The sequence below is a fragment of the Cherax quadricarinatus genome, chromosome 41 (assembly GCF_038502225.1).
Source record: "Cherax quadricarinatus isolate ZL_2023a chromosome 41, ASM3850222v1, whole genome shotgun sequence".
In the NCBI taxonomy this organism is placed as follows: domain Eukaryota; kingdom Metazoa; phylum Arthropoda; class Malacostraca; order Decapoda; family Parastacidae; genus Cherax; species Cherax quadricarinatus.
Window position 1 is genome coordinate 162,615 of NC_091332.1, and position 11,412 is coordinate 174,026.

The 11,412-nt window shown below is 39.1% G+C and overlaps 1 protein-coding gene across 8 annotated transcripts in view; it reads left to right on the plus strand.

The window, feature by feature from the left end:
- Positions 1-957: 957 nt before the first annotated feature.
- The window catches only part of LOC128695833 (putative uncharacterized transposon-derived protein F52C9.6), a 66,802-nt gene continuing 56,347 nt past the window's right edge, over positions 958-11,412 (plus strand). For 2 of the 8 annotated variants that reach the window (XR_011393022.1, XM_070092850.1), the window contains exons 1-5: positions 962-1,059; positions 9,488-9,671; positions 10,805-10,857; positions 10,996-11,137; positions 11,267-11,340. Coding sequence is in view for 6 of the 8 variants with exons in the window: in XM_070092850.1 (XP_069948951.1) it covers positions 1,054-1,059; positions 9,488-9,671; positions 10,805-10,857; positions 10,996-11,137; positions 11,267-11,340 (459 nt within the window). In the remaining 2 variants the exon portion in view is untranslated. Of the gene's footprint in view, positions 1,191-9,487; positions 9,688-10,804; positions 10,858-10,995; positions 11,138-11,266; positions 11,341-11,412 lie in introns of those variants that run through there. The other 6 variants (XM_070092855.1, XM_070092854.1, XM_070092853.1 and 3 more) reach the window with 6 other exon arrangements.

Here is an 11,412-nt window from a genome sequence, read left to right on the forward strand (position 1 = left end):
TTACTACAGTATCGAAAATAACATTCATTGCATGATTGGTACCTCTATGTGTTCTAAAGCCAAATTGTTTTTCAGTAAAAAAGTGATTAAACTCCATATAGTAGTTCAATCTGTTGGAAATGACCTTCTCAAGAACCTTTCCAGTGACTTCAAGTAAAGATATAGGTCTATAGTTCCCAGGTTGGTAAATGTCTTTATTGGGCTTACCTAGAAAGATCATCCTAGCAGTCTTAAAAACCACTGGAAAATGTCCTGAGGCCAAGATGGCATTAAAGATATTTACCAAAGACTGTTTACAATTTCTGGGGAGGAACTTTATTTGTTTCATTGTTATTCCAGAGAGGCCAGGGGCTCTATTGCGCATTCTTCCAATAACCTGACTCATCTCTAGTAATGTAATAGGTCTAGTAAGCGGGTGGGTATCTTCAAGAGTTGAAGTATCGATGGAAAGTAGTGGTTGTAGATCATCCAAGTTCTCATCTCTCCATTCATTTACCAACTGATAATGATTATTGTTAAATTGACGACTGTTATTGTGGGAGAGAATTTTCTCCCATACATCACCCATCAAATTAGCCTGGTCCTGTGGATCGTCAAGTTTAATTTCAACATCTTCATCATCCTCATCAGTGAAGGTATGAACTAGGTAGTTAGGAGCCTTGTGCTTTGCCCCTAAAAGTTGTCGGATCTTACTCCAAAATTTTGCTGGTTCACGTTTGTACTTATTAGCTTGAAGAACTAGCCATTTCCATAAGTCCCGTTTGTGATGACTAATCATGTTAATTAATTCTTGCCTTAATCGGTGCAGTGTAGCTACCTGTACCTAAATAAACTTACTTATTCTATTGATTTCGAATCTTGGGTAAATAGCTTTTAGGCCTTTTAAACACGGCACATTGTTTACTTATATGGATAAGTACTTTGTATTATGAGGTTTTATAAGCTGTAATAAATGATAATAAAATTAAACTTGCGAGTCCTTTTCCAATTACATAGTCATTCATTAAAATAATAAATATATTAGAGAGTTAGCGTTGTATCCCCCGCCAGCTGATGAAGGTTGGTCTTGGTCTGGTCACGTCAGGTAATGTGTTTCTCGTTGATATTCTATTGCTGAGGAAGTCTTGTGGAAGCTATACATCTTCTGGACATTACTTAAAGATAACCAGCAGTATACAGAGGTATTCTATGTAAGTTGTCAGTAAAATAAGTGCTGCTGTCAGGGACATCAGTACATCAACTTTCAAGAAACTCGACTGTGATGGCCTTGTTGAGTTCTCTTGTTAAATTATACCCTCGAGGGAGGGGTCTTGATCCAAGGAACAAGACTTGTTGTCCACTCATTATATCCTTTGCATCGAACCTGAATGCCTCGCATTCTTCATATGCTGTATGACCTCCTGTGGTAATTACTACTACCCATTGATTAAAAGTTGCATCATCACTAGTAGCTGTCGTCTGCTAATGTTGCAAATACACCAGTGTACAATAACGCATTTTTTAATATAACGCATCCCTTAAGGAGATTCTTAATGGTGATGAGGGGCTTTTTATCCAAGAAATTAGACCCGACTCTCCCTTGGATCAAAGCTGAGTCTGTCCCATTCCTCCAGGAACTTTATGACCCCTTTCAGGTTTAGCACGGGAGGGTGACCCAAAAAAGGAATCACATTCATCATCATTCATACAACTACCTTCTTTCCAGAAGTATGCTGACATTCAATTCGGTTTATCTTACATCTGCAGCAACCCAACATCATCTTCAGAGTGCAGGCACTGCCCTTCATACCTAAAGCACTCAGATCCAACTACAGTAATTTGTTTCCCCTGAATCCCTTTAGCAAAGTTATCTTGCTTACACTCTAATAGTACACCTGTTGAAAGCCACTTGTCTTCATTCACTCCTAACAATCTCACAAGCCTCTTATAAGGTCATGCTGATAATGACATTAATCATATACTAGGTCTACCTGGAGTTTACCTGGAGAGAGTTCCGGGGGTCAACGCCCCCGCGGCCCGGTCTGTGACCAGGCCTCCTGGTGGATCAGAGCCTGATCAACCAGGCTGTTGCTGCTGGCTGCACGCAAACCAACGTACGAGCCACAGCCCGGCTGATCAGGAACTGACTTCTAGGTCTGATTATTATTCAAAAATTCATTGCATAATTAGTGGCTTTTTAGTGAGCCCACAATTTTATCAAATTATATATGTTATATTGTACTGTACTAAGATTAATATCTAAAACACACCCAGTTGGAATGTATGACTATTTTAACCACTTTTTATGGCTTACAAGAAATATTTTAATTTTATTTGTTTATAATATAAGTGGGATCCAAACTGTGGGACCCATAGCCTCAGAGAAGTGTATAAAAAGGCTTCAAGGAAAAATATTTGTATTTCTTCCACAAGCAATTTGAATATTCCACTTCACCTACCACCCAAAAGGAAAAACGGCATCCAGTATTGGGCCCCTGCTTAGGCAGGATGGGACATACACAGATGATAGCCAAGAAATGAGTGAGATACTAAAGTCCTAGCCAAGAAATGAGTGAGATACTAAAGTCCCAATATGACTCGGTGTTCAGCGAGCCACTGCGCACTCTAAGGGTCGACAATCCAAATGAATTCTTCACGAATGAAACCCAAAATTTGGTCATCCCAAAAATCTCAGATATTATTCTAACTCCACAAGACTTTGAAGAGGCAGTTAATGACATGCCCATGCTCTTTGCCCCAGGCCCAGACTCGTGGAACTCCGTGTTCATCAAGAATGCAAGAAGCCCCTATCATGTGCGTTCAGCATTTTATGGAGAGGGAGCATGGACATGGGTCATCCCACACACACTAAAAATAACTGACACAGCCCCACTCCACAAAGGTGGCAGTAAAGCGATTGCAAAGAACTACAGACCGAGAGCACTAACATCCCATATCATAAAAATCTTTGAGAGGGTTCTAAGAAGCAAGATAGCCAACCACCTAGATACCCATCAATTACACAACCCAGGGCAACAAGAGTTTAGAGCAGGTCGCTCCTGCCTGTCCCAGCTACTGGACCACTATGGCAAGGTCCTGGATGCTATAGAGGATAAACAAAATACAGATGTAGTATACACAGACTTTGCAAAAGCTTTCGACAAGTGTGACCATGGTGTAATAGCACAAAATGCGGGATAAGGGAATAACGGGAAAAGTTGGTAGATGGATCTACAACTTCCTGACAAATAGAACACAAAGAGTAATAGTAAACAGAGTAAAGTCCTAGGCAGCAATGGTAAAAGGCTCTGTTCCACAAGGCACAGTACTTGCTCCCATTCTATTCCTCATCCTCATTTCTGACATAGAAATGTAAGCCATAGCTCCGTGTCTTCCTTTGCGGATGACACCCGGATCACCATGGCAGTGACCTCCATCGAAGACACTGCGAGACTCCAAGCGGACATCAACCAAATCTTCGATTGGGCCACTCAAAATAATATGAAGTTCAACGAGGAGAAATTTCAACTACATGTACTCAGATATGGAAAACTTGAAATTAAAAATTTGTCAGGGTATACCACAAATTTTAACCATACAATAGATCAGAAAAATAATGTGAAGGACCTGGGAGTGATAATGTCAGAGGATCTAACCTTCGAAGATCATGACAATGCATCTACCTTATCCGTTAGGAAAATGATAAGATGGATAATGAGAACCTTCAAAACTAGGGATGCCAAGCTCATAATTCTCTTCAAATCGCTTGTGCTCTCTAGGCTGGAATACTGCTGTACACTAATGGTTCCCTTCAAGGCTGGCAACATTGCAGACCTGGAGAGTGTACAAAGAACTTTCACGGCACACAAGTGCGATAAGGCACCTAAACTACTGGGAACAGTTGAAGGTCCTTGATCTGTATTCCTATTGCGACCCCTGAATGGGTCACAATGTATATAATGTATATTACCTGTTCATATAATTTTATATTGCTTATATTTGCGATAATAGCTAAATTGTAAATATATTGCTTTATATTATTATTTGACTTATATTTATTAGGTAGGTTGTAACATATATTCAGTGCTCATAGTTCGAGTGTTAAGTAGCTGACAACACTGTCTAACTACTGTGTTTTCTCTCCGCTCGTTACGCTGCCGGCTTGTGTGTTGCTAGGCAGCAGCAGTCCACGGAGAGTCACGTGATCAGGGGGGGTTAATCAAACCTCGCCTGGAGTAGTCTTCCTGGCCTGCTCAGCCTCTTGTCTGACGTTCTCCTAACAAGACTTCCCACACCAGCTTTCCCTTGTGGGCCCTTGTTTGAAGAACATCTCTGTCGCTTTCTTGTTGTTGGTTCTGAGTAACTCTGCTCACAGAACATAGTCTAGACTTAGTAATTTTCGACTTTGTACTGAGGTTGCGTGTCGCATAGACACTCTGAGAAACTCAGGTCCTGAGCTGTAGCTTCTGACCTAAATTGTACTGGTATCTGTGCACTGTCACAGTCGGGGATTTTCCAATGCTGAACTTAGATTCAGTAGTATGGGGGTTTTGTGACTTTTGTGGAGGATCTGCAGATGGTCCCTACTAAGTGTCGTTATATTATCTCCTTGTTCCTGATTCTGTGTTGCTGTTGCTTGTTATATTGCTGTTCGGCTTAACCCTTTCAGGGTCCGTCCCGTAGATCTACGGCTGGTCGGTGAGTGTCCAAACCGTAGATCTACGCCAAAATTCTAGCGCCGTCAAATTTAGCGCGAAAGCGCTCATAGGCCTACATATGAGAGAATGGGTCTGCGCCGTGGGTGTGCGCCATAAACAAAAAATCTAGGCGCCTGCATAGCATTGTGGGAACGCCGGCTCAGTCACCCTTGTTCACCATGTCTCGTCGCAAGTCAGCTCTCACTCCCCGGAAAATTGGGACTCTCCTCTTCCTGTCTGATAGTTCTGACACTGATGGAAGTGGAAATGAAGACGAATTCTACGGCTTTGATAAGTTAGTGACCGAAAATAATGACCAGGATATCGATAATAGTGCAGAAAACCCCGACGATCCTCGACCTTCTACCTCTGGTGTGGGCACTCGTGACTCACGGTCGGGTGTTCCTAAACGTAAGAGAAAACTAATATTTTCCCGTGGCCTGGCCTCTGACTTCAGTAATGACGATGATTCTGATGTGGATTGTGATTTTATTGCGCTCGACGATCATTCGAGTAGTGATAGTGAGGAAACATATTCACCAGTGAAGCGTCGGTATGTTCGCCGCCGCATGCGCTCGGGTAGTGTACCCTATGCTGTGCCCAGGGGACGGAGTACATCCCGGAGTACATCCCGTGGCCCTACACCCGTTTTAGGTAGTGATAGTGAGGATGATGTGGCTACACTTGGCATGGATGGGCCACAGACATCAGTGGATGGTGTTAGTGGGGCTGGTGGTGGTAGTGGCACCGCCATGCGTGACTCGCTGTGCCACGCGGGAACCCACGCTGCTGACTCGTCAGTTCAAGGACAAAGCGGAGCGTCACCCACCAGCCCGCCACAACCACCCGTACAACCAGCCTATGATGTCCAGTATCCACCAGCAAACCGTATCTGGGATTGGCAGCAAAATCCCAATTTTGTTCCCAGCCCTCACCACTTTGATGACTCGCAAAGTGGAATTCTACCTACCTGTCCCCTTGGAACCACGGCCAATGAACTGGAATTCTTTGAATTATTCTTTGACCAGCCATTGATGGAAATTATTGTCAGGGAAAGTAATAAGTATTTTCAGTACACCATGGCAAATACGATCTTATCACCACAGTCAAGACTACACAGGTGGAAAGAGACGACTGTTGCAGAAATGTATTTGCTTTTTGCAACAATAATGCTTATGCCTCACGTCTATAAGCATAATATAAAAGCATACTGGTCCACAGATCGGCTAATTTGTACCCCATCCTTCAGTGAAATAATACCAGTGAACAGGTTTATCTTACTGTTACGTATGTTGCACTTCTCTGACAAAACCAGGCCTGACAGAAGTGGCAGGTTATACAAGATTAGAAATGTTTTCATGTATCTCAAACAAAAGTTCAGGATATACTTTTATCCATTCAAGAATCTTGTAATTGACGAGTCTTTGATTTTGTTCAAAGGTAGACTGTCATTCAAGCAGTATATACCGAGCAAGAGGAACCGCTTTGGTATAAAATTGTTTGTACTCTGTGATTGTGACAGTGGCCTGGTGTTGGATATTGTTGTATACACGGGTAGTAAAACATTGAAAGATACCAAGATGTTATTGGGTATATCAGGTGACGTAGTGAGAAACATGATGGCACCTTATCTTGGTAAGGGCCATACATTATATACCGATAACTGGTACACAAGCCCATTACTCAGTGATTTCATGCGAGTGAACAAGACAGATGTGTGTGGCACAGTGCGTTCTAATCGTAAACATATGCCCAGGCTCAACGCAGGTGTTCGTGGTGATGACGTGCAGGTGTTTACTGCCAATGACATCATGGCATTACGGTGGCATGACAAACGAGATGTCACATTGTTGACAACCATTCACCGTAATGAAATGCAAGACAGTGGCAAAGTTGATCGAGTGACTAATGAACGTATTCGAAAACCAGTGACAGTGATTGATTATACACAAAACATGCGCTTGGTTGACAAGTGTGACATGCAGATTGGTTTTGTTGACTGTGTTCGTAAGAGTTACAAGTGGTACATGAAACTTTTCTTCCATCTCATGGACATTTCAATGCTGAATGCATATAATATGTACCAAATAAAGACTGGTAACAGACCACCGTATGGTGAATTTTGTTTGTCTGTTGTCAGACAACTCATAATGAAGTACCAGGTAACAACACCTGCAATACAACATGGTCCTCGAATTCATCACAATATACCCAAGCGTTTGAGAAGAGAAGGTGATCATTTCATAATACAGCTTCCTTCAACTCAAAAGAAATTTGCTCAGAAGAGATGCATTGTCTGTGCACAAACAAAACGACGGCAACAAAGACGCAAAGACACTCGGTTTATGTGTGAGGAATGTAAGGTGCCTCTGTGTATGGTGCCTTGTTTCAAGGAGTTCCACAAGCTCCAGCAGTTCTAAAACCATGTCCAGTGATTGTAAATATGTAAATATATGATAGAACATTAGTATTATACAATATTTGTGCATGTTTATTGTAATAAACAACAGTGGTAAACAATAATATGATAATAACTTTAGTGCGGTTATTGTGTTCAATACAGTGAGTATATATATATCAATTATATACAGTATTGGTCTCTCAGGCCCCAAATGTTAGTAGGAATAGAAAAAAATTGGAAAAGAAAAGAAAAAACAACTAAAACAACAAAATAATATAATACGCGTATGTGGAATTCGTCGATGTTGCCGCCACCACATCATTTTCTACAAACTTCTTGGCACTGTATCTCGGTAAGTACTGATCAGATTCTAATTTTTTTTGTTTTATTACCTTCACAAAAATATGCTCTTTAATTCTGTAAGAAAAAATAATTTTTTTTTTTTCAAAATTTCTTGGACACTGGTGCGTGACTTCAGATTTTGGCCTTGGACCCTGAAAGGGTTAATATTCTCATTATTGTTCAAGCAAGCTGTTCTGATTGCCAGGTTGGTCAAGAAGTTAGATTATGTGAGGACTTTTAGTCAGTCACTGGTTAAGTCTAGTCGAGTCTCGAGAAATAGCAAACTACTTAGAGCACTTAAACACACACACACACAAACTTACTTGTATATATGTATTTGTATTATGTTATTAAATGTTAACAATGTTCCAGACGGTACCTAAAAGCCATGAAGATGTGATATGAGCCTTCAGCTCTGTACTACTGTACACGAGAGAAGTGTAGGAACTTGTATCCTATATTATATTCAGTTGATTACTATAATTTACTTTGATAATATATGCCTAGACAGCTTAATTGTTAACAAACTTATTAAATTTTAATTTCTTAAGTTAGTAGCCTACCAGTTATAATCCTGAAGTACTATTGAATCTTATTGAATTCTAATGGATAATTGGACCAGGATACTGACTACTTGTCACAAAAACCAAGTAACAGGCTGGATGCTAGAAAGGCAGTCCTTTCTAGTATTCACTGGAGATCTCTATGCTTATTAGAAATCGCGTTTTTTGTAACACTTCCCTCGAATGCAGGTGAGAGAGGTACATGATAATATACACTTGGAAGGTCCTGGAGGGATTGGTACCAAACCTGCACACGAAAATCACTCCATATGAAAGCAAAAGACTCGGCAGGAGATGCAACATTCCCCTGATGAAAAGCAGAGGAGCCACGAGTACATTGAGAGACAACACAATAAGTGTCTGGGGTCCCAAGACTGTTCAGTTGCCTCCCAGCATACATAAGGGGGATTACCAATAGACACCTGGCTGTCTTCAAGAAGGCACTGGACAGGCACCTAAAGTCAGTACCTGACCAACCAGGCTGTGGTTCATACGTCAGCTTGCGTGAAGCCAGCAGTAACAGCCTGGTTGATCAGACCCTGATCCACCATGAGGCCTGGTCTCAGACCAGGCCGCAGGGGCGTTGACCCCAGAAACCCTCTCCAGGTAAACCCCATATTTTTTTTTTTTTTTTTTTTTTTTTTTTTTTTTTTTTTTTTTTTTTTTTTTTTATTGCATAATATGGTACACAAGATTTAAAAATACATTGCTAGTACAAATATTGCATATACAGCGCATGAGGTTTGAGGGATACATTTCAAGTACTGTACATATTGCTAAGAATAAAAAAATAAAAATCTAACATTTACATTTTTTATCTTTTATCTATTGATGTTTGTTGATAATAACAGTTTCATTGTTTTCTGGAGTACTAACTAATTAGCTGTTGTTTCACATCCTGGGAGATGATCTAAGCCACTCTAGTTGGTTTGAGTTATCTTGGATTACCATCCCTCTGAGGTTAATAATATAAATAAACTTTTTCTTTTCTTGCTAAAGTTATATAAGCCCTTCAGGTTTATTGTTTATGTTTACTGTACTCTTATAATGTTTTTGGTGACATTGATGTTATGAATACTTGTTCCCTATAAATTCATCTTTCAGGCATGCATTACATGTATTGGCCATTAGCTTGTTTTTACTCATTATAAAATTATTACATTTAATGCACCCAGCTTTCAAATGTATCATAATTTATAAATGCAACTATTATTAATTACTGTACATGTATTTGTGTCACAGAAAATATGATGGCACTTTATTAATAGTCATTTTCCATTTTTTTTTTTTATTTAATTTAATTTAGTTACTGGTCATGAGTACTCAAGTTTTTGTAAAATTTTAAAAGTGTTCCTGAAATTTATCTAAATTATTAAAGGAAGGGTTCATGTGATAATCAATTTGCTTTATATGTCATTGTTCTGAAGTGTCTTTGTGCAAGATTTCTGAATTTGAATGTGGAGCAATAAATCCTAATTAACTTTGCCTTCCATTCATCCTTTAAGATCTTCAGATATCCGTTGACCAATCTAGTAGTTGTTGCTAGGCTGTTACATCTTCAAAGAAATCTGCTGACATTTATCCACATGAATACTCAAGAGAGCAGTCACAACTTCTACACACTTACGTTTGGGAAGCTTGGCTGTGAAGCCAGAGGAATAGACCTAAAGAAGGATGTATCAAAAGAAGGTAAACAATGTCCAAGGTAATTGCTTAATTTTATTATTTTAATCTGCAATCAAATTTCTTTTGATTATTACAGAAAGCATCAAACCCACATTACTCATTCACTGGTGCACGGCAAAAGATAACTAATGTTAATGGAAAAGGAGGTTTGGTATTGTACAATATTTCCAGAGGTGCTAAAATTGTGTGGGTTATTCAGCTCTTTGCTCCCCATTTTCTGGTCAGTCAGACGAGAGAGAGACTGCAATCATAAGTACATACGTACTATATTTTCTGGTATATAACGCGCACGAGTGTCGGCTGCTTGCTGACACGATGTTTCCAAGCAGTTGTGATGTAACGATAGTAAACAATTGCTAAAGCATAACCCAAAGCCTACCCTTAACCCTGATCTGGAGCATATAATATGCAGGGTGATTTTCAGACTTTTTTGGGGAAAAAATGTGCCTTTTATGCCAGAATATACAGTAGTTAATTGGTGGTTCCAAAGTGCCCTGATTATACTTGTGAGTGACTATAACTTGGATGAGGACGTACTATGCACTTCAGTATAAGGATTCAAGACATATCAGCAGTAAAGTATTCCTGGTAGTTGTATTTTTTACTAAACATTTTTAAGAGATTTCTACTTACATTTGAGCCCTCCTTCCCTACAATCCCACCTTTGCTTCACTCTTTTTCTGTAGTTTTTTAACCGAGACATTTTGCTCCTTTCAGCTGATGTCTTTTCAGCACATCTCCCTCTCTCCCTTCCCTCTGTTTTTCCCATCCTTTTTTCTTCTCACCATCTCTTTGACTGCATTGCTGTATTATCTTTACCACTTTAGCATTTTCATTAAATATAATAATTAAATTTGAATTTCATCATGACTTGTGCTATTAGCATTCTTTTTACAAAATGCATTTAATTTAGATATTGCAAACATTCTTATAAAGCTTCTCTATATAGTATGATTTTTGTAAATGGTATTGAAAAAGTCCATCCTAAATTGAATAGAACATGCAAAGGCTGTCATAGTACATGCTATTCAATTTTTAATGTACTTTTTCAATTGCATTTATGAAAAATCACACACTATAGATGAGCCTTATAAAAGAACTTACTGTATTTTATTAACATAGGAATTTTTAATTAGTTACTGCAGCAATCAAAAACGATGTGATGAAGCATCGGATTCTAATCTTCAAGGTAAGATTTAAAAAAAACAGTTCCATTGATGAATATGATATATTATTTTAATAGCAGTTTGCTTATTATCTCAAGATCATGGACACACCAAGCATGACTGTAGTTTTTATTATGAATTTTAAATTTGAATTTAAACAGGATCAAGGAATAATCAGTGGAGACAGGCACGTGGAAATTGCTAAATGGTTTGGTGAACCTGACTCCACTTTTTACAAGCATCCACGCTCCCCACATCCTGATGTGTTCAGAGTCTCTAATGATCGTTCAGAGGGCTGTACAAGTAAGTCAAAGCAGCATTTGCCTCCTTTTATTTTAAAATGCCCACATTACAAAATTTATAAGGTGATGACGGAGCAGTTGCTTATAAAAATATTAAAATTTAAATTTTATTTATTAATTGCATTTGTAGATGTTGGCCGAACTGGATGGCACATTGATGGTAGTTTTCAAGAGGCACCATTTGCGTACTCCCTTTATCATATGGTAAGATATTCTAAGAGTTCATTTCCATATTTTAGTACAACACAAGTTAACAGTTTATCTCTAATATTCATT